The sequence below is a fragment of the Mixia osmundae genome (genome assembly GCF_000708205.1).
Source record: "Mixia osmundae IAM 14324 unplaced genomic scaffold scaffold_2, whole genome shotgun sequence".
NCBI lineage: Eukaryota > Fungi > Basidiomycota > Mixiomycetes > Mixiales > Mixiaceae > Mixia > Mixia osmundae.
Genome location: NW_014575562.1, coordinates 1,092,696 through 1,114,139, shown reverse-complemented (window position 1 = coordinate 1,114,139; position 21,444 = coordinate 1,092,696). Strand labels below are relative to the sequence as shown.

Below are 21,444 nucleotides of genomic sequence, written 5' to 3'. Positions count from 1 at the left end.
TGACGGGTGAATTCAAATTTTTCGCGTCGAGCCACCAGCCGGACAGCGGTGTGTCACAAGCAGTAGCCAAGGATTTGCCTGCCTTCCAAGTGCTCCTGCACGACCAGACAGAGCACGACAACGGACCGGCTGAGTGTAGAGTAAGGACCGCTCGCTCAGCAAGCGCAGACGGAGGAGTAGCCTCGTTGCAAGGGCTGCTCTCCTCTCACGCATCATGCCAGTCTATTCGAGGCCAGAGACGGCCCTGCGTGTGAGTTCAGCTTGCTCTCCTGTCGCTCGGCGCTGTGTAGCTGACTGCGCCTTGTCCCGCCTCACAGCGCGCAGAAGAGCTCATCTCCGTCGGCCAACCGTCAGCGGCCTTGTCCACCTTGACAGAGATGATTGGCAGCAAAAGGTTCAGGCAGACCCCTCTTGCCTCCCTGGAGCCCATCATGGTCAAGTTCCTCGACCTCTGTGTCCAGCTCAAGAAGGGTCGCACCGCCAAGGAAGGCCTGCACACCTACAAGAACGTCGCCCAGAACACGTCGGTAGGCTCCGTCGAGGTCGTGATGAACCGCTTCATCGAACGCTCGAAGGCCAAGCTGCAAGAGGCGCTCGACAAGGTCGACGAGCTAGAAGGTCCTGCGCCAGAGAACGCTGCGCCTGCGAGCGAGCAGACCGGCAAAAGCCAGACGACCGCGACCGCTCACGCAGAGCCAGGCACCGTCAAAGCTGCCATCTCGGAGGATGTAGAGGATCTCGAAGCATCCGAGACGCCCGAGGGACTCCTCCTCAGCGCAGTCAGCGAGGAGAGCTCTCGCGACCGCACCTACCGAACCCTCGTCACCCCCTGGCTAAGATTCCTCTGGGAGGCCTACCGCACCTCGCTCGACATCCTCAGGAACAATGCCCGTCTCGAAGTCGGCTATCAGGCAAGTCTCGATAGCCGCGTCCTGCATATGTGCCTGGCCTGACATGATACCGCAGAATATCGCGTCAGAGGCCTACAAGTTCTGCCTACAGCACGGACGAAAGACCGAGTTTCGTAGGTTGTGCGACAACATCAAGAACCATCTCGCGACCTCGCAATCACCGAAGGCGCAGGCTCAAAACAACTCGATCAACCTCAATGAAGCAGAGACTCTGACGCGCTTTTTCGAGACTCGCTTCCAGCAACTTGGCGCCGCCGTTGAGCTCGAGCTCTGGCAAGAAGCTTTCCGAACGGCCGAGGAGATCCACAAGCTCATTGCTATGAGCAAGCGCGCACCGAAAGCTCATATGATGGCTACCTTCTACGACCGTATGGTCAAAGTCTTTGGCGTCGGCGAAAACTATCTCTTCCATGCTGCGGCCTATGGCAAATTGTACTCGATTTACCAGGCGCCCAAGTCAGAAGACGAAGCGACTGCTGCCGCTTCTGCCGAATCGCTCGCAAGTCTCGTCCTACTCAGCGCGCTCGCCGTGCCCATCAGTGGCGGTCTTGCGGCTGCAAGGCGCAAAGATCTCGGTTCAGAGGACGGAGAAGCGGCACGAGGCAAAGTGCTCCAGCTTGTCAATCTTCTCGGACTCAGCGTTGCGCCCGCTCGCGCCACTCTGATCAGAGACGCTCTTGCTCGTGGTGCACTCAAGCGAGCCTCGTCCGAGATCCAAGAACTCTATGCAATCCTCGAGACAGACTTCCAACCCCTGCTCATCACGCGCAAGATCGGGCCTCTTCTCGCAAAGCTCGCTGCCAACCCGGATTATACGCGCTACGTCGACCCGCTCAAAGAAGTCGTCCTCGCTCGACTCTTCCAGCAGCTCGCTCAGGTCTACGATACCATCAAGCTATCTCGCGCCGTCAAGCTTGCTTCTTTCGCAAAGGATGAAGATGCGGCACTGGTCAGCTTGCGATTGGAGCGCTTTGTCACCGCTGCTTGTCGCAGAGGCGAACTTGACGTCACGCTCGATCACTCATCCGGTCTCATCAAGTTCGATCAAGATCTCTTCGGTTCCTTCGCAGGCAACGAGGCTGCTTCGCTCAAGTCGCACAGCCTTGATGTCTTGCAGCCGATGCCGTCCATTTTGCTTCGAACGAACCTGAGCAGACTCGCTCAGGGTCTCTATGCTACGCTGGATCACGTCGCTCCTGCCGAGTCGAGCCTGACTCATGCCGTTGCCCGACGCGAAGCTGCATTGGCGGCATTAGCTCAACAGGTCCCCCTTGAGCGTCAAGCTTATCTCGACAGACAGCGCGTCATTGCCCGTCGCAAAGAGCTTCATTCCGAGAACGAGGCTCGCAAGAAGGAGGAAGAGCAACATCAGCGAGCGATCCGTACGCAGCTTCAGGCAGACGAAGCACAACGAAGAGAGCGAGAAGATCTACAGAAGCGCGAGCTCGAGAAGCTGCGTAAATTGCAAGAGCAAAACAGACTTGAGGAAGTCAAGAAGCTCGCTGAGAGCATGGCCGGTCGTCCCGGTCTCAAGGTCGATCTGACCAACCTCGAAAGCCTCGACAAAGATCGTCTGCTGCAAATGTCAGTCCAGCAGATCGAGAAGGACAAAAAGGAGATGGCCGAGAAGCTCAGAATCGTCGCGAAACGTATGGATCATATCGAACGCGCTTACCGACAGGAAGAGCAGCCGCTGCTGTCTCAAGATTACGAGAGACAACAAACGAGAGATCGAGAGGCGCACGAATACGCGCGCACCATGCTCATCGCTAACTTGAAATCCAGCCATACGCAAGATCTCGCTCTGAATAAACGCTTGCGAACTGTGCTGTCCGACTATGAAAGCTTCAAAACTAACGCGGAGAAAGATAGTCGCGAGCAGCATGAAAAGAAGCTTGCCGACGCCAAGATTAAGATCGATAAAGAGAAGGCGAAGAGGCGCGCAACCGTCTTGGCAGCACGCGCTGCAGAACAAGCCGAGCGCGAGCGCAAGGAGCGCGAGGCCCGCGAACAAGAAGAACGCGAAGAGGCCGAACGTCTCGGCATGTCTCCGTTCCTAGATCTTGCCCTGAATGCGCTGACGAAACATATTGCAGAGAAAGAACGCCTTGCGGCAGAGAAAGAAGCTGCAGCCGAGGCAGAACGCAAGAAGGTTGCGGACGAAAAGGCGAAGCTGGACGCAGAGATTGCTTTGCGCAAGGCAGAACGGGAGGAGCAACGAGCAAAGGACGCTGCACTGCTCAAGCAGAGGCAGCAGCGCGAGGAAGAGGCCGAGAGACGGCGACTCGAAAAGAACAAACCCAGCTCAGGACAGCGTCAGTTCCGCCTCGCTCCTTTTTCAAACGAGCTGACACTCCCTTCTGCAGCCATGCGCATCGCCTCTCGTACGGAATCGCCAGCAGGTGGCGAGGGAGCAGCGTGGCGAAGCGCATCTGCTACTGGTGGCCCACCCGCTCGCAGCTTCACCCCACCTGTTCGCAGCCAGGCGTCGACGCCCAGCACGAGCGCTGGCGGCCGACCCCGCATCGTGCTCGCTCCTCGAACCGTCTCGAGTAGCGATACACCCAAGCCTACAGTCAATGGCAATGCTCCGGCTAAACCAGCGACTGGCACAGATGCTCCTCGACAGGCTTACAGACCTCCAGGTGCTCGCTGAACTCTTGTAGAAGCATATTGCATTGCAGTCCATTGTCAAGCTCCTACTCCTGCATGGATGAGCGTTCGCCTACCCTGGTCCAGACGGACGTTTCCATCGCGTCCACAAAGCGGACCTGACTCGCTGACAGAGGCGATGGGCCGACGGAGCTCTGCGGTGTCGCAGTAGGTAGGCCGCCGTCTTGACTACGCATCGCAGCATCAAGATCGAGCGTGAGCCGAGGCGTCCGACGCGGTGAATCTGGGTTGTCACTGTTGATAATCTGTATCGCTGGTACCTCTGCAGCAAGCTGCAAAGCACGCGCTCGCCTGGAAGCCAGAAGGCGACGTCGCCAGTAGACGGATCGTAGCATTCCTTTGATACGCTCTAACTGAACGAGATCATCGATATGAGCGCGCACGGCCTTTCGTTCGATCAGCTCGTCGATTCTGTGCTAGTCTGAGACACTGTATCACACAGGACATAGACCAGCGGCTTACTGCAGTGCATCGTTTTCGACGATGAGGGTGTGCTGAGCGAGGAGCAGCAACATTCTGTTGAAAGCGACACCCTTCGGAGACTCTTGTAGCGTGATGGCTTCCATGAAGATGCGATTGTAAGTCTTCCGTCGCGCGACTACACGCTGGACATCCATGGCTTCGAGAAGGTGCCACATTTTGCTCGTATCGATGTCGCCCTGCCGACTATCTGCGGCCCGTGCGCCGTCTCGGAGAGCATGAACTCGATACTGTGGCTCATATACTGCTAGATCGAACACGTCTGACAATCGTGAGAACAGCGCAGCGAACTTGCTGGGCGGCAGAAAGCCTGTTCTGCCTTTGTCGAGTTCGGACCAGGCCTTTTTGAACTTGCGCATCGCTTCCCGGTTTATCGCTTTCGAAGCTTCTCCGCGTAGCCGGAAAACATAAGAGAAGTTATCGACGACAGCGGCCACAAAGAGCGCCTGGAAGAGGTACATCGAGATGATGTTCCATGAGATGAAGAGAATGTATGACCAAGCTGGGCTGCCACAGTCATTGAACAGGTAATTGCTCGAAGACGTGCAGTATGGTGCATGGACCGTGTAGTCGTGCATAAAGGTGTTCCATCTGCATGCATCTTAGCTATCTGGCGGTATGAAGGGTCTGCTTACCCTTCACCAGTACTCGCGATGGCCAGCATCAAGAGTGCTTTGGGGAAGCTCGAATAATTCTGGTTCCAAGTCTCGGAGGTCGACCAGATCGTCAGAGAGAAGATCTCCAGGTAAGCCAGACTCCAGACCAAAAAGAGGACGAGCCAGAGGCCGAGCAAGTTGACAATCGCCGGCAGGCTAGCTGCCGCTGTCTTGAAGAGCTGGTTGAGATGATCATTTTTCGCAACAAGCTTCAGAGCAACAAGCACAAGGAACAGCTTCTGAGCTTGGAGCGTTGCCTCGTTCGCGGTGTTGAGCAAGACTGGGAACGTAGTGCCAAACAGTCCGCAGACACACAGGAGATCGTAGGTCGACCAATGATTTCTAAACATGACGAGACCGATGCCGACTAATCGCACGACGATATCGGCGAGGTAGAAGAACGTAAGCGAGACGAAGATCAGATCGCGCGACATGACCAGCCAGGTGGGATTACCGTACCCCTGAGTGAGCAGCAGGCATATGTGCGCAATGTACAGTGTAGTCATAAAGCGAGACCAATAGCCATGCTTTTGTGTCGCTCGATCGTAGCACCAAGAACCGAATGGCGTCGATGGACGCTGCTTCGGACGTCGCGAGGGCGCCTGTCGCATTAGTAGCTTCCGCAAGTCAATCCATCGCCTCTGTTCGCTTGTCAAGAAACTCGCCCCAGACCGATCGGCGTAATTTTGAATGATGACGGTGACGAAGAGGGTCAGGACGAAGACTGCTCCCAGCAGGTTGTAGATGACCATGAAGATGCCAGCGGCTTGCGAAGCATTGGGCTGAGGCTGTAGTCCGCGTCCTGTGATTGCCATGAGTGACTCTTGTACGTTGATCCAGCCTTCTTGCGAGACAACCTCGAAGAGTATCAGCAAGCTTGATTGAAAGTTGTCGAAGTTCCACTGAGGATTAGTCCAGGCCCGTGAGGCGCGATAGGTGTAGCCACCTACAGTGCTGGCGTCGTACTCGCCAACACATTGCTCTCGTGTTGCGACGCTCGGGTCATTACACGAGTAAAGCTGCCCAGCAAATATATTCAGGGCCCAAACGGAAAATGGCACCATGTAGAGCAGTGCCAGCAGGGACGCATCGAGAATCCTGCCTATACCGGTTATGAGGACATCGACGAGGGTCTGCCGCATCGTCTGCGAGAAGTTTATAAGACGGAGTGCACGAAATGCCTTGAGCGAACGTGTGAATTTATTGCTAGCGGCGCCGCCGCTGAGCGTGGTAGAGACGTTGACGATCAAGGTCAGAAGCACAAAGCAGTCGATACGGTTGCCAATGCTGCGGAAATACGCATTTGGCGTGAAGACCAAGCCATCGGCGACGATCTTGACCAAAAATTCGACAAAGAAGATGAGACCGAGCCCAATCTCTATGCGATCAAACCAAGCGAGTCGCATCGTGCCATGCGTGACGAAGTATTGCCGGCGAAAGACGGGACTGGCGACCGCACCGATAGCGATAGAGCCAACGATGGCTGCGAAGACAATGCTGTCGAAAATGAAGCGTAGCCTCGATTTTGCAGGCCGCCCTCGTAGACGGCTGCCATACGGGGAAGCCACGATTGCTTGGCATCTACGCCTAATGTAATTGTCATGTTGGAACAGGCACAGCGAGCGATCATAGGTGGGATATGCTTCGATCATCCGTGCTGCTAAGAAGTCCTCGTCTGCATGCTGAACTTGGGGTCCTTCGCTGTAGCCCGGCCGTAGCGACGATAGGACAGCGAGCTGACGATGGACTTCTACTTCGTCGAGCGCATCCTCCTCTGTGCCGATGCCGAGGCCGCCATAAAAGGTTGAGGCTCGGCTCTTCCGCCCGTGCTCCCCCGGACTGCTGGGCGAATCACCATCATACGGCAGCGTAGAATGATCGCCTTTGTTACTCAGCATCTTCAGTGCAAAGAGAGACGCACGATTTTCGCCCGACATATGGCTGAGGCTGTCGGCCGGTCGATGGTAGGGATGGAATCGACGAAACCAGCTGTTGTCGAGCGTGTGAGTCGTTCCGCGCTCGAGGAACGCTTCCGTCTGTCGACGAAGCTTCTCGTCTTCTGGCACGTCAAAGCCTTCTTGGATGACGGCAATGAACATTTGTAGAACGATCATGTTGGACACGAAGAACCAGCCGGCCAGCAAGACTGAGGCCAGGATGGCCTGTCGATGAACCGCGGTCGCAGCGTTCGCAGCGTTCAAGACATCCGTCCAATTCTCGGATGAGAAGATCTGATATATCGACAAGAAGCCGTTGTACAGTTGAAAGAATGTGTGTTCGATATCGTTGCCGTTCTCATCTTGAGCAGGGATGACGCCGCGGAGCATCTCGGTCGCCACAAGAGCTGCCAGGCCATTGATGAGCATAAGGAATAAGATCATATTGAAAAGGGCTGAGCTGCTCGCTGCAACTTTGACCTGTCCCTTCGCTCAGCCAAGAATTCTTGTCAGACGGAGTGCGTACTAGCAGTGCGCGCAACCGGGGCAGAGCGAGGACTACTCGATAGAAACGCATGAGCTGAAAGCACGAAAGCCAGCCATACACCTGTCTGTGATTGTGCACAAAGGGCAGTTGAATGAAGCTTGTCACGATCGCTAAGAAGCAGTCGAATCGATTTTGGCCACTCTGCCAGAAAGTCCGCCAATCTGGAAATGAGGCAGACAATCTCAAGAAGATCTCGACGTCGAATGCGATGGTCATGCAAAGCTCTGCCCAGTCAAGAATGCACAGCTTCTGCGGACTGCTATCGTCCGTCTTGAGGGCCTGGAAGCAGAGATCGAGTAAGACGAGCCCGATCCAGAAAAACCGGGTTTTGTTCCACAGTGTACTTAAGCGAGTGCTTGTAGCTGGTCGCTCGGCCGTAGGGGTGTTACTGATTTCTGCAGAAGACGTTTTGTCGGCAAAAGCAGATTGATTATGGTCCCTGATGGTGCCAAAGGTGTTGGTGATGACAGCTACGAGTAAGTTGATGAGCCAGAAGTTGCACAGTATAATATTGGCCAAGCTCCATAGGCAGGAGATAAAGAAGTCTGCGTCCATCATTTCGTACATGACGCTGCTCCATGTGTTGGCAGACGCAACGACAAAGGTCTGCAGCAACCCTGGCACGAAAAAGTCGAAACTTTGTGTTCCATTGAACGGATTGCCGGTCTCCATGCAGAGCTGACCGACTGGACAGATGAACCCTTTGGCGTTGGGCGTGATGTATGTCGAGACTGTCGAGATGTAAGGCAGCGTTTGTCCGTTCGTCGTGATATAGCCTCCGCAATGCTGACCGAGCGTGATATTGCTGAGACCTAGCGGATCCACGAAGAGACAAGATCGCTTGAAGCTCCCTTGGAAGGCTTGCGTACCTACAATGGCGAAGATGAGCAGAGCGAAAGCCACGAAAAGAGCAACGTTGGCAAGCATCGGGCCTGCAACCTTGAGGGAATGCAGGATGATTGACGTGCCAGACGTGATGGCCAACAATCGACTGGCCCGCAGGACTGACACTGCACGGAACACATACAAATCGTCGCGCTGCTCGATACCAACGCTGGCCAATATGAACGATAACCAGAAGCAAGAGACGGCGACGAAATCGATCCGATTCCAAGAGTGTCGCAGATAGGCTGTCGAGACATTCTGGTGCTGCTTTTGTATTGCTTCTTGGAATGGTCTGCTACGCCAGGGCATCGAAGGGGGCGGATAGCTGCCGAGATCGAACGGCGCAGCAGAGTCTAGTGCTGTCGCAGGGGAGTAGGCATTGCTTCTGGGCGCCTTTGAATCCAGAAAAGACTCGACTGTCTCAGTCTTGTGTTTGTACATGGCGCGCGGCGGCGACCACTGGAGTGACTCTGTCGGTCTCGCTCGACTTTGCGCACGGTCATCGATGCGATTGCTGATCAAGCCAGACACGATTATGCGGGACGCGATTTCAAGGCTGGACAACGACATCGTCAGCTGATAGCGAGCAGATGGAGATCGACGCACGTGAAGATGCACATGACACTGAAGCGCGCATAGTCTGTCCAGTCCTGGAAGTAACCTGCTCTTGTTGGCCTGGGGTAATCATAGACGCTTCGAGAATTCTGAATGACCGCAAACACAGTGTCTGCCACGATGAGCAGCAGTATGATCGGCTGCGCGCATATCAGCGTAGCCCGACAAGCGCGCATTCCCCTTACCTCTGTCCATGGCAGCTTGAGTACTCTGAACGCTGCTCGGCGTATGATGTTCTCTGGCCCAAAGACGAGCAGCGTATTGCCTTTGAGCGGCGAATTTAGCTTGTATGTGTAGCTGAGTGTCACGACGGGCGTCTCGAAGCCGGACGTATCGAGACTGTCATCATGATCGGCCAATCTCTGAGCGTGGCGGGAAGCCTCGACGACATCGCGCCCAGCAACGTTGACGACGCGCACAGAAGCTTTGCGTAAGGTCTGAGCGGCCGAGCTCAGCAGTGTCTTTCTTCTCGACAGTCCGTCATGCTGTGAGGCTGTCAGACGCCGCTGCAGACCGCGTCCGAGGGGACGAGATCGCTCTATGCGAGCGCCTTTTTCGAGGCCGTTGGTATACAAATCAAATTGATCTTCGTCTAGTCTATCGTTGAATGCGTCATGATACGTTGTCGATGTTTCGTAAGCTGCTATGTCGTTAGAATCATCATGCTCTGGGTCGTAAAATTGGTCGGTGCTCTCAGTCGTGAGATTGGACCATGAGGGCTGCGCCGTGAGCCGGGGTTCGCGATCGTGGAAAGTAGGCGTGGCAAGCTGAAGTACAGTCGAACCTATGTCTCCCCCAGCGGATGAAGCGACGCTGGCGCTGAGGCGATGGCCTCTTGCAGTCGTCGTGCCAAACGCGTCCTCACTTTGCGAGAGCTGCGCAACCCCGCGAGGAGGCGAGCGCGGCGAAGCAGACAATGTACGACGCTTCAGACCAAATGTATCATCCGTAGGCGTGTTGCTGCTAGCAGACAGACTCGAGCTGAGTGAATGTGACGCAGCATGGGCCTTATGCAGGTTGCTCGTCGAGATTGTCAAAGATTGAGCGCCATGCCGCACTGCCGGATCGGCCGAACTGCCTCTCGCCCGCTCGTCACCGTACAGCAGATCTTGTGCGGTCTTCATCGTCGTTCATGGGCGCCAAGCTGTGCAGCTGGCAACCAAATTCGCCCAAACGCTGCAAGACGCGACAAGATCAGCGGAAAGATCAGCCAGCGATCAGCGATATCAGCGCTCAGCCTCGTCGGACGCTCAATAGGGCTCGTCAGCATGACCGTCACACTGCCCATCGATGTCCTCGGCGAGATCTTTATCGGGTTTTGCGCTTCCGCGTTCAGCCTGCCAGATGAGGAGCTGCTCGATGAGGGCGATGCCGGCGCACGCACACTGGCGAAATGTATGCTTGTCTGCAAGGCGTGGCAACAGGAGATCTCACGCAGCGTCTATTGGCGTATGCTGCTGCAGGGTCTCTTTCCGCGAGCCTATGGAGATCTGATTGACCAAGCGATCGACCTTGACACGCAAGCCGAAGCCGAATTCAAGCGGCTTATGCGCCTGAGATCCGAGACCGACCTCTGCATCGATGCAGTCACAGCTTCGGGTACACTCCGAATAGACGCCATAAAGACGCTCCACCGTCTCCAGAGCGCTCGAACGAAGGATGAGATTATGTACGCGTGTCTGCAGCACAAATCGGTCACCGTCTCAGAGGAGAGGCGGAACCGGCCTGTCTTTCGTAGAATGGGCCAGAACTGGTTGTCACGCCGCTACTGGCTCGACCAAATCGTGTGCCATCTTGCTCGCCAGCGGGTCTTTGACGTATGGCAAAAGCTCAGCCAGGGTGGTGGCGATCTCATCGAAAGCGTCGCTGGCCTATCTTGCATGCTCGAGCCCGACTGCAAGTATCTCATGTCGACGTCGTTGCAGTCCTTGAATGATCTTGCGGCAGCGCTGATCACCTGGCCGACTTTTGATCGAGGCTCACCGGTTGATGCTCAGATTGTCGCTATACATGAAGTCATGGTCCAACATGGCTATGGTCCGGCAGCGCCGGAGCACTACCATGATCTGACCAATCACTTCCTTGGCCACATCGCAGATAATAAGAAGACACTGCCAATGACACTCGTTCTCATCTTTGTCCACCTCGCGAGATCGATCGGTCTTTCCGCTTTCCCCGTGGGATATCCCGGTCACATGCTAGCTGTCGTTTTCGATGGTTCAAGTCGACACTATGTCGATCCGTTTCAGGGCACTCGCCAGCTGACAATCCCATCGCAAACTCTCATAGACCGCCTACGCGCCATGGGTGCAAGCGCAAACGATGTCAATGGTCTCATCGCCCCATCGGATCCCGTGGACATTTTGATGCGCATCTGTCGCAATATCAGAGTGTCTATTCGACAAGCTCCCGAAGCAAGTCGTCAGCCCTCTGCAATCTACATCAGCTGGTGCATCGAAGCTTTTCTCAGCACCAACGGCGTCGCTTACCTACTCTCGGAGCGAAGCGTAGGCTTTCTTGCCGAGCGTTGGCCGCTCGATCTATACTCTCTGAACCGGTTCGCACTCACTGCGCCCCCGTATCGTCGAGCGGAAGCCCAAGCTCAGACGTCGAGGCTCGAGGCTGCCCTGCTCGAAACGTCTACGCCTTTGCGCCGTACCGCGGGCTCACCTGCGTACACTATAGGCACAGTCTTCAGGCACAAGAAGTACGGCTATACAGGCGTCATCATCTCTTGGGACCTCACCTGTCAAGCACCTGACCGTTCGTTCTTTCGCTACACCACGCGCAACGTGCTGACTCCAGCGATACAGAGTGGCAAGCGCAGATGCAGATCCATCGTCTACCACGAGGAGCCGATCAGCCATTTTACCAGGTGCTCGACGACATGGGCCCTTTGGATCAAGATGGCAGTGCGAATCGACATCGATACGTGGCCGAAGAGAACATCGAGCCACTACTAGTAGAGGATACCGCAGCAGTTCACAGACTTCTTGGTACTCATCGTGAATTGGGCAAGATATTCGACAGCATCGATCTCGAACATGGTGTGACCCGTCTGGTTCCTGCGTACGATACACTGCGAGACAGACCCGATGATGGCTCTGCCTTTCCTGGCCTCATCATAAATGACAATGCACTCGTTACACTCAATACGCGACTACGAGCGTTGCACACAAAGCCAGCATGATTGCTCAGGACACTCTGCGGCCTACGACTGGGCCGCATCTACCTTGCATCGATCGTCAATGTTGTACTATTCAAAGGACACGCTTCGCTGGAAGGCGAGCTCGACGCTTTTGGCGATGAGCTCAACAATCTCGGCGTATTTGCCGGGGTCGCCAATGAAGCGCCTCTACACGTAGTCTGATCTGGCTGCTACCACTGGACAGCTTGCACTTACGCATGGCGTATGCGCAAGGTACGAGCCATCCTCGACCCAGCGCGTTTGGGAGTTGAGCTCTGATAATGTAAGGCAAAAACGTCGGTGGCAAGTGTCATGTAGTTGGTATTAGACAGCTGACTTCGCTGCGACCGCTGAAACTTGCTAGAGCCGATTCATGAACGTTTCGAGCATGCGTTACCCGGTAGGCAAGCCGGAGTGTCTGCCTATGCTCTCAAATCAAGGGGGACAAAAAGTATTGTGATTGCCAGTCTTTCGTTTAGAACGAAGTGACGCCTGTGTGAGTGACAATCTTCTTCATGCCCCGGAAGCATAGGAGTATTCGACTGGCAATCGCCTCAACACGTACTCGATAGCAGCCGCTAACGCTCCCAGCTTGGTTGGAAGAAGCTGTCCCAAGGGCTTTACACGCGTACGGACGCTTGTAAGCAGGCCATGGCTATCGAAGCCTAGTGATGAGGTCTTCCTCTCTCCAGCGTCGCCAGATATTTCGATGCAATTTCGGGTTGTGCAACGCGTTATTAATAGGCACGCTTCGGCTTGCGGACACAAATTCACTTCCAGCTGGTGAGGGAGAAGAAAGCGGCGATGATGTCGATGAAGAAGACAGATGAAGCGTTTAAGACTGTTGATGAGTATAGGGGTCATTGTCAACCTGCGCTGCGACATCGATGCGTTAATCATGGATCGTCGCTAGAATCTGCCAGATCGGATCATCCAAGCGCGTGATCATGTGACAACCCTGCGCTCAATCGTCCAATGTTAACGAGCTCCAAGGTCATCTTTGGAGCGCCTTGGAGCGCACGAGGATGGTCAGCAGTTGACGACAGAGTGCGCGGGGGTTCGAGCATCTCTCACCTTGATCCGATCGATGATGGCCGGCGAGCGCGCTTCTGGGGAACCTTGGGCAAGTTTGGACTCCATGAGCTGACTGACAAGCTAATGCGTGCTTTTGCAGACACAAAGACACTCGGAGGAGCTGGCTTCGCGTCTCAGTCCTACCTTGGCCGGCTCAGACTTGCCAGGTCTTCTTATGCCGGTTTGGAAGTCCGATATGCGGCCTCCACGGCCAAAGAGGGTCAACCGACTCGATTTGTGATCACGCTCAAGCAAACCGAGCCGGAGAAGCGATCTGATGGTAGGATAGAGTCTCGAACGAGCTACGAGTATCGCTTCGATGCGGCTTCGACGAGCTCGAGCACAGTCACCAAGCTCGCATTGTGGAGTGACTTTGAGCCGACTTACCGCGGCCGAGCCCAGCCTGATGCACCTGCACTCGATCCGGCGCAGATCAGAGAGCTCTCTGTCATGTGCCGAAGTGACTTTGCCCGTCAAGAGGGCGACTTTGAGCTCTTTCTCATCAGCATCAGCGCGGTGAGCGATAGAGCAAACTCAGACTCAGAGAAGGCAGCCAGTTCCGGATGGACAACGAGACTGTGGGTTTGGCTTCGTGCGTGGTACGACTACCTTCTGGTGCGGCGACCGCGAGATGGTCATGTGAAGCTCTAGTGGTTGACAACAACAAATGCATGAATGAGCTTACTTGAGCTCCCAAGAGACACCGCAGCCGCAGCCTGCACCTTTGGCTTGAGGATTGTCGGAGACCCTGAAGGAGCTGCCGATGAGCTCGGTCGCAAAGTCGACTGTTGAGCCTTTGACGAGACCGAGGCTCATTGCATCAATGATGAGTATTGGCGTGTCTGGTGAGCTTGGCTCTGAGGAGAACACACTGGCCAAGGAGCGTCAGACGGGGCTCGTAAGTATATGTAGCAGGAACGCACTAGTCATCTTCTGCTTTGGCGTTGATGTCTGCTAGATCCATCTTGTACTGATAGCCGTGGCATCCACCGGATTCGACTGTTATCCTCAATGCAAGGTTCGCATTTGACTCTCTCTGCTGGATCTTCTGTACTTGCTGCCGGCCCCTCTCTCGATGAGCATGCACGAGCAAACACACCGGTCCTGAAGACTGACCTTGACCGCAGAGGGCGTAATATTGAGCGAGAGCGCACTTTCATCGAGCGGAGCAGGCTCTGCAAAGGGATCATCTTCACCAGCCGCACTTGCTTGCCCCATAAGATCTCCATTGAAGTTCGGAGAGACAGCGGGCGATGCAACGAGCGTAGCCAGTCTGCTACGCCTCGCGGCCCAGGCTTCGTGCTGACTGTGCGTGGCAAGTCGAGATGATCGGTCGCTGGAGCCCAGCAGCGCCCTTGAAGCCGATACCGCCCTCTGTGCTGCCGTCGAAGAGCTCAGCGTGCGCACTGATCGCTGTAGCGGCAGCCTCGAGCGGCACAATCGACACTGAAGCATTGCTGATGATCGCCGTCAGTCGCGAGGAGAGGAGAGGAAAGGCAAGTCGCGAGCAAGCCAAAGCCGCCGCCGAGCCAACGCACCACCCTCACCGTTCACGGCTGCCCCCTGAGCGGTCAGAGAGGAATGGCAGCATACCTCTCGGCAGCAGTGTCGGCCTCTCAGCTGTTTGCACGCTCAAACTTGTCGACCAATTATGTCAGCCAATCCGGTAGCGCAGCCGACAGGGCAGAGTACATCGGCCTCTGGCGAGTCTCACGAGCACGACACAGCCGCACGGGAGCAGAAGTCTCCATATGGGAATATGACAAGTCCTCTGGCGCGGTCAGATCATCGCATGCCTCATCGGCGTACAAAGGTAAAGCTCGTGCTCTCGAGCTCATTGGCGATACGATGAGGAAGGATGCTTCGAGTATCACCCGCTTGAGACATCCTTGTGTGCTCGAGATGGTTGAGCAAGTCGAAGAGACCAACAAACTCATCACTTTCGCGACTGAACCAATCACTTCATCTCTTCGCACTGCGCTCGAGCGACAATCTCCAAGCAAAGCAGGCACTCACCCTGTCAGCGCAGACGGACTCGATGAAGTAGACGTACAGAAAGGTCTCGCGTCGGTCGGCAAAGGCCTGCAATTTTTGCACGAGCAAGCGCGACTCGTCCATGGCAATCTGACACCGGACGCTATCGTCATCAATGTCAAAGGCGACTGGAAGCTCTGTGGCTTCGGTCTCTCTGTCTCAATAGCGAGCGACAATGCGGCGCAGTACGCTTTGCCGGCGTATGATGACCGGTTACCGAGTGTGCTCCAGCGCAACCTTGATTATCTCGCGCCCGAGCTCGCACTGGATGCGCAGATGGGCCCCAAATCGGATATGTACGCCCTTGGCTGCATACTCTTTGCAACATGTACCGCCGGTGCTCCACCCGTTCGCAATCTGAATAGTGTGACCCGGCTTCGACAGAATGCGAATGAAGTCCATCGGCTGCGCTCAACCTGGTCTGGGCTAGATGCAGCTATACAGGACGTACTAGGCCAGCTCCTCACCCGATCGCCCACATCACGTTTGACCGCTGCTGCCTTTCAGACTTCTGGCTACTTCAATTCACTCTTAGTCTCGACGCTTCGATTCTTGGATCGCGATTCATTCAACGCCAAGGCCAAAGAAGAGCAAATCTCCTTTATGCGTGGTCTGCTGACGATTCTCCCTCGCTTCAGCGATAAGACGATCAGACAACGCATCTTACCCAGTCTGCTCGAAGAGACACGCAAGACTAGCTTGATTCCTGTCCTGCTGCCCAACATCTTCTATATCGCCAATCGAATGACGGCAGAAGAATTCCAGTCGGATTGTCTACCGTTGCTCATGCCGCTCTTCACCGCCAGAGACGCCTCACAGACCAGCCTGCTCGCCTTTCTCGATCATCTCGAAATGCTACAGAGCAAATGTACTCCTGAGGTTTTCAGATCGGATATCATGCCTATTCTATACGGCTGTCTCCAATCTGAAGACGTCACAGTCCTGCAGCAAGCGCTACGTATCGTGCCAAAGCTATCGGAATCGCTCGAGTACACTGAAGTCAAGCAAGTCTTGTTCCCTCGCATTACGACCGTGTTTAGCAAGACGACCTTGCTCGCAGTCAAAGTTGCCACTCTCATATGCTTTCACGCAATGGTCACAACGCTCGATAAGTGGACGCTGACGGAGCGTCTCGTACCTTTGCTGGCAAAGATCAAGACCAAAGAGCCCGCTGTTATCGTGGCCACGCTGGCAGTCTATGAAAAGATGGGCGACAAATGCGAGATCAACTCTGTCGCTACCCTCATCCTGCCTCAGCTCTGGGCAATGAGCGTCAATCCGCAGCTGAGCACAGATCAATTTCGCAACTTTCTGCGCGTCATCACCAGGCTCGGAGAGCGAGTCGAGAAAGAACATCTGCAAGTTCTGCTCGAATCGCGACCCAATGAGCAGTCGAGTCTTCATCAGAACGGCACAGATAACGCTATCTTTGCAAGCAGCAGTGGCGAGCTCGACTTTGAAACGCTGGTACGGGGAATGGCTTCGACGAGCTTGTCGAATGGCAAATCTGTCGCTGCCGATCCCTGGGACACTCCGACGGATTCACCTAATCTATCTTCTCCTGCGACCGGCGTGCCCAACGTAAGCTCTCTTTCTAGCTTCTGCTTGGACAACTCTGATGGGTATACAACAGTATTTTGCGCCGACGCCCATGGTTCCGCAGATGAGTCAGGAGCGTATCGCGCCAACGCGACAGACTGCATCTCGAACCGCACGCACAACCGCCACGCGGCCACTCGCTACACGACTTCCGGCTAGCTCATTCGATACGTCCTCCTTCGATACGGTACAGCCGGATGTCAACAAGGATTCATTCAGCAATCTCGCTTATGTGCCGCCCAAGATCGCTGCGCAATCGCCCTGGGCAACGGTCCACTCTCCTCGCGAGAGCATGTCGTTCCCTATCGCTGCGCCTGCGCCTGCACCTGCGCCTCAAAATGGACTGCTCAAGCCCATGCAACCCAAAAAAGTCATTGTGGAGAGCAACACGAGCTCGTGGGCAGATCTCGATCCTTTTGCAACAAACAACGAGTGGGCATCCTGATACAATACATGTCATGGCTGCTCTTGCATGGTTGCGGGCGCGCGCGTGCGTGTGCCAAATAGGTCTTGAAACACTCTGAGGCATCGCATGCGAACGCCTTCAAAATTGTCTAGCGCTGGTCTGACGTCTAGATGGAACGCTAGCCGAGGCGACAGACCCACTGTTGCTGGTGCTGAACCACCCTGGCCGGTGTAAAAGTCGATGACATATCGTATACGGGTTCCGTTGCGATCGACGAGCCAGTCGTGGCGGTCAAAGGGCGCGGAATACCTGTGTATGCTCATAAGCTGATACTCAGCCAGGATAGGAGTGATCCCACCCGACGAGCGTCTTTAGCCATGCACGCGGGCTGAGGTCTTTGGGTCGGCCTTTGAAGCTGACGAGCTTGACATCATCTTTCTTGCTCTGACCTGGCCCAAGCTCCCAAGCGAGGACGTCCTCCCAGCACTTCTCGTTGACCGCGTTGTGTATGGGCACGACAAAAGGCATGTCATCTCTGGAAGGCGCTCTGTTCTTCCTCTGTAGCGCTTCATAGAACTGAGACGGCGAGGGATAGACCCAATTGCCATCGACCTTGCTTGCTTGGACGGATGTCGAACTCGCAGGACAGGCATCATCCGAGACGGCTACCGAAGGGGCGGCCGAGTCTATGAGACGAGGAATGCTGGAGATCTGACGCTCTCGGCTGAGTTCTTCGGGTGTGAGGACTTGCTTGCCTTTGCCTTTGCGATCGGCTGGCTTTGCGTAGGCTGCCAGTACACGGGCTGCATCTGGCTGATCATGCGATGTCGGACTGTGCTGCCTGAGCCAATTGGCCCGGGTGGTGTGGTCAACCGGGCACTTGTCATCGGTCATGGCGTCGCAGACAAAGTGATCGTCGCCGCACGTCCGCATCCGAACTGTGGCGATACGATCCTCCCACGTGGCAAAGGCATAATAACCGGTCTGGTCGGTGTGCGAGGACGGGCGAGCGACAGATGGTCTGAGCGAAGAGAGGCGACCATGTCCAACGTCAAGCTGACCATCAGACCGCTACCCCACAAGGTCAGTCGGACCGTTTGCTCATCAGGTACGAGATATATGCAGCTGCTAATTGATGGCATTGTCTCCTCACTGCTGTCTCTTCCACCTCTTTCCTCGGCACACAGGACTTCGTACAAGGATGGGTCGGAGTCGCAGAATCAGAGAATGGCACTAGACCGGCAGCGCACCTGGCAGGCACAGTCGAGGTCAATGTGGGACCCAAGGGCGTCAAAGCGCAATGGCTGCGAGTCGAGTTACGCAAGACAGAGGTTGTCCCGTCCAGCGCAGGCAGCAACAAGGCAGGCAAGAAGCACCGAGAACTCATCGGCGATGGTCCCACTGAGCTCTGGACCGCACGTCGGAAGAGCGTCAGAGAGACGCCCAAAGATGCCAAAGTGTCTGCTGCACCCGGCAAAGATGACGCCTTTGAGTTGCTCAAGACGAAAGAGATTGCCTTCAAGATACCCTTGCCCGAAGCACTGCCCAACTCGGTGTCTGTTGACCGACGGACGAGCATAGGCATCACCTACGATCTCGTCGCGACTCTCTGCGCAAAGACGAAACCGTCCGGCTTCTTCTCGTCCAGCTCGCGGAAGCCAGATCTACTCACCGAAGCTGTCCCCATCAGTATCGAGAAGCATGATACCCATCCAGACTGGCCCATCTACACATATCGAGCCGAGAAAGAGGATCGCTCGGTGTCAGACCATGGCTTGACAATGACCGTTCAGCGTTCTACAACTGCATATGGCCCGGGCGACTCGATGTGGGTCCGTATCAGGATCACAAGCACTCGTGCCGATCCCGTCAAAGTGTGTTACCTCGAGTTCAGCAAGGGCTAAACTGACATTTTGTTCTCAGCTCTCACGAATCGAACTTGGCTTGCATGAGTATATCACGTACAGACCAGAACAGCCAGCAGATGCGAAGAAAGAGAACGTCAAAGTCGACCAGCGGCATCACCTGGTAGCAGCAGCCAACGAAACGCTCAACGCAATTCTCTACCATCAAGAAACCGGTACTTTCGACGTTCGAGGCTTGCTGCCTCGTGAGCACTATCGCACGACGATCCGACAAGCGAAACAGATCGATATCGAATATCAGATGCAGATCACTGCCGTACTCGAGCGATCACAGCAGACACGTGCGCCCATTGGTAATCTCGTCGTCCAGCATCTACCTTGCGTCGTGGGAAGCTATGAACGAAAGCAAGCAAGTGTCGTCATAGATAACATACTCAGCAATGGGCGCGCACCTATACCCTACGAACTTGATAACCCTACTAAGCGTCTTGATCCCAATCCAGTCGTCAATGCCTTCGATGCGGCGCAATTCAATCTCGGCACACCTAGCTATCCTCCTCACCATATACACAGTATTACGCCCACCATGCCAGACACACTTGCTCCTCCCCGTCCAAAGCCCAAGGCGAGCCAACGACGCTCTGCCGGACCTCAGTTGGCCAGTCGATTTGTTGGCCACGGTACGAAGAAGTACCAGCCGACCGGTCACAAACCACCCGTACCCGCTTCAGCAGCTCATCATGCTCGAGATAGTGCAATGAGAGGTGTTTCGGATCCTTATGACCTAGCCGCTTCGATGGCAGGCAGAGGCAAGCAGAGCGCTTATGCTCAGGCGATGGGCAATCCTACCAAAATGCCACGCCACGATCCAGACATCAATCCTTTTCCAGCTGTACCCACTCGAACGACTGAACCCGTCTCCCGCGCGGAAAGAGACAGAAGAACCGTCTCTGCACCTCAAGCGATGATCGCACCTATGCCTACGCGGCAACTGTCTCGACCCGGCTCATTGGCGGATTCGCTTGGGGCGCAGGACTCAGACATCATCCGACCGGCATCGCGGCACAGTACAAAGGTCATAGAGGATGCCAAGCGTCGGCTTGCGGAGCGGCGGATGACGACCGAGCCTGATCTTGCGCGTCAGATTGTGCCAGAGCATCCCTCGGCAGAAGACGAGAAGAGAAGGCTGTATGATGCCGCCAAGGCTACTGCCGATCGCACGCAAAATGCTGCCGGTCCGTCTGCACACGATCGTGCCCCGTCGGCCTCACATGGCTACGAGACCGCAGAGTCAGAGAAGGCGCGACTGTATCGCGAAGCTGTCCAACAACGAGACAATCCTACGCAAGACAATGCAGACAGCGCAGAATCCGAGAAGATGCGGCTGTACAACGAGGCCGTTGCTGCACGATCCGGTACGGGTCCATCGCTCTCTCGACCGCCCGCATTCGAGAGCGCCGAAGCAGAGAAACAGCGTCTGTACCGCAATGCCGTGAGCCAACGGGATGGCACATCCGCGCGATCGTCTGCAGCACCGATTCGTTTCGAGACAGCAGAACAAGAGAAAGCAAGACTCTATCAGTCAGCTGTAGACAGACGTGATGGAGCAGAGCCTCCCGCGCCCGACTATTCTGAGTCCTCCTCACCCACAAGTGCGCCATCTGGCTCTGCCAAAGCGGAGAAAGCCAATGTTGCGAGATGTAGGTTCTCCTGCATATTGTCCGAGCATCTTTCTTACACGTGCCGTAGACTATCAGGCTCGCGAATCTCAGGCAGGCCTGGACAGCGGTATGACAAATGGCTTATCTGACTCTAGTGTTACGAACAATCCGTATCGTCAGTCGGTCACGAGCAATGGCAGCTCAACAAACGGCAGTCCGCGCACATCTGAGAAAATCAGAACCTCTTCCCTGTTTGCGCCAACGGACGCGCCGATCAGCGAGGAGATGAAGCGATACCTGCAGGCAGTCCGACAGCGAGATTCCTTCCAGCAATCTATCAACGGTGGTTCACCGTCTCGGAATCAAGCAGAGCCTTCGTATCCTTCTGCCGCTGAAGAGAAGGCAGCTCTGTCGCGCAGTATCGGTGCAGCGCCGGCACAACCTACTCAGTTCGTACAAAACCCGCACAATCTAGCATCATCGATACCCCAAGCCGGTCACGACTTGTCGCCCGTCAACGAATCTACCGAGCTATCCTCCTCCAAACTATCTCGACGCGCGTCGAGTGTTCGCGGACCCAGACCTGCCCGCTATTCATCGCCGCCGTTAGAAGAATCGGCAGTCAAACAGGGCAAGCGACCACAACAGCCTGTCGCGCTCAAGCCACCTATCGCACTGGCCCAAAATGGAAGCTCGAGGACTTCCTCCGGCGGCCGAGATCAGGCACGTCCGGGCCGACATTCGCAAGACTCGTCTCGGCGGTCTTCGCAGGAATCGGATCGACCATCGCCCACTCGGGGCAAATTTGACAGACGGAGTCCCTCCAAGCCTAGGCAATCGAAACGTGCATAATGGCACATACTTGTATACAATGTTGTCTTCTTACGTGTGCATATGCATGTCATTGTCGTCTT

General features: G+C 55.4%; 8 protein-coding genes across 8 annotated transcripts; 5 read left to right on the top strand and 3 right to left on the bottom strand.

Annotated features, from left to right (window-relative positions):
• The first annotated feature begins 28 nt into the window (after positions 1–28).
• On the top strand, positions 29–3,805 carry L969DRAFT_321844 (uncharacterized protein). The gene is made up of 4 exons (XM_014714744.1): positions 29–250; positions 318–911; positions 967–3,226; positions 3,278–3,805. The coding sequence occupies exons 1-4, from the start codon at positions 215–217 to the stop codon at positions 3,565–3,567; spliced, it is 3,180 nt and encodes a 1,059-aa protein (XP_014570230.1). The 5' UTR covers positions 29–214; the 3' UTR covers positions 3,568–3,805.
• L969DRAFT_15676 (uncharacterized protein) lies at positions 3,611–9,828 on the bottom strand (the record flags this gene model as incomplete). Its single annotated transcript, XM_014714239.1, has 6 exons — positions 3,611–3,995; positions 4,047–4,655; positions 4,700–7,137; positions 7,184–8,645; positions 8,696–8,844; positions 8,890–9,828. The coding sequence occupies 6 exons, from the start codon at positions 9,826–9,828 to the stop codon at positions 3,611–3,613; spliced, it is 5,982 nt and encodes a 1,993-aa protein (XP_014569725.1).
• L969DRAFT_101844 (uncharacterized protein) lies at positions 9,763–12,192 on the top strand. The gene is made up of 2 exons (XM_014714743.1): positions 9,763–11,467; positions 11,518–12,192. The coding sequence occupies exons 1-2, from the start codon at positions 9,973–9,975 to the stop codon at positions 11,892–11,894; spliced, it is 1,872 nt and encodes a 623-aa protein (XP_014570229.1). The 5' UTR covers positions 9,763–9,972; the 3' UTR covers positions 11,895–12,192.
• Positions 12,193–12,866: 674 nt separating this feature from the next.
• L969DRAFT_92879 (uncharacterized protein) lies at positions 12,867–13,616 on the top strand (the record flags this gene model as incomplete). The annotated part of the gene is made up of 2 exons (XM_014714742.1): positions 12,867–13,014; positions 13,066–13,616. 2 exons carry the CDS (start codon positions 12,867–12,869, stop codon positions 13,614–13,616), a joined length of 699 nt encoding a protein of 232 aa, XP_014570228.1.
• Positions 13,617–13,646: 30 nt separating this feature from the next.
• On the bottom strand, positions 13,647–14,420 carry L969DRAFT_92878 (uncharacterized protein; the record flags this gene model as incomplete). Its single annotated transcript, XM_014714741.1, has 3 exons — positions 13,647–13,836; positions 13,889–14,022; positions 14,082–14,420. 3 exons carry the CDS (start codon positions 14,418–14,420, stop codon positions 13,647–13,649), a joined length of 663 nt encoding a protein of 220 aa, XP_014570227.1.
• A 126-nt stretch (positions 14,421–14,546) lies between these two features.
• Positions 14,547–17,043, top strand: L969DRAFT_15672 (uncharacterized protein; the record flags this gene model as incomplete). Its single annotated transcript, XM_014714238.1, has 2 exons — positions 14,547–16,580; positions 16,633–17,043. 2 exons carry the CDS (start codon positions 14,547–14,549, stop codon positions 17,041–17,043), a joined length of 2,445 nt encoding a protein of 814 aa, XP_014569724.1.
• Positions 17,044–17,152: 109 nt separating this feature from the next.
• On the bottom strand, positions 17,153–17,898 carry L969DRAFT_92876 (uncharacterized protein; the record flags this gene model as incomplete). Its single annotated transcript, XM_014714740.1, has 3 exons — positions 17,153–17,163; positions 17,201–17,313; positions 17,363–17,898. The coding sequence occupies 3 exons, from the start codon at positions 17,896–17,898 to the stop codon at positions 17,153–17,155; spliced, it is 660 nt and encodes a 219-aa protein (XP_014570226.1).
• Positions 17,899–18,045: 147 nt separating this feature from the next.
• On the top strand, positions 18,046–21,382 carry L969DRAFT_15670 (uncharacterized protein; the record flags this gene model as incomplete). Its single annotated transcript, XM_014714237.1, has 4 exons — positions 18,046–18,087; positions 18,192–18,878; positions 18,928–20,569; positions 20,619–21,382. The coding sequence occupies 4 exons, from the start codon at positions 18,046–18,048 to the stop codon at positions 21,380–21,382; spliced, it is 3,135 nt and encodes a 1,044-aa protein (XP_014569723.1).
• Between the last annotated feature and the right edge of the window lie 62 nt (positions 21,383–21,444).

Coding starts and splice junctions, on each gene's coding strand:
- L969DRAFT_321844 (XM_014714744.1), top strand. CDS start 215: ATGCCAGTCTATTCGAGGCCAGAGACGGCCCTGCGT. Junction 251..317: donor GGCCAGAGACGGCCCTGCGT/GTGAGTTCAGCT, acceptor CCCGCCTCACAG/CGCGCAGAAGAGCTCATCTC. Junction 3,227..3,277: donor CAAACCCAGCTCAGGACAGC/GTCAGTTCCGCC, acceptor TCCCTTCTGCAG/CCATGCGCATCGCCTCTCGT.
- L969DRAFT_101844 (XM_014714743.1), top strand. CDS start 9,973: ATGACCGTCACACTGCCCATCGATGTCCTCGGCGAGATCTTTATCGGG. Junction 11,468..11,517: donor CACCTGTCAAGCACCTGACC/GTTCGTTCTTTC, acceptor CCAGCGATACAG/AGTGGCAAGCGCAGATGCAG.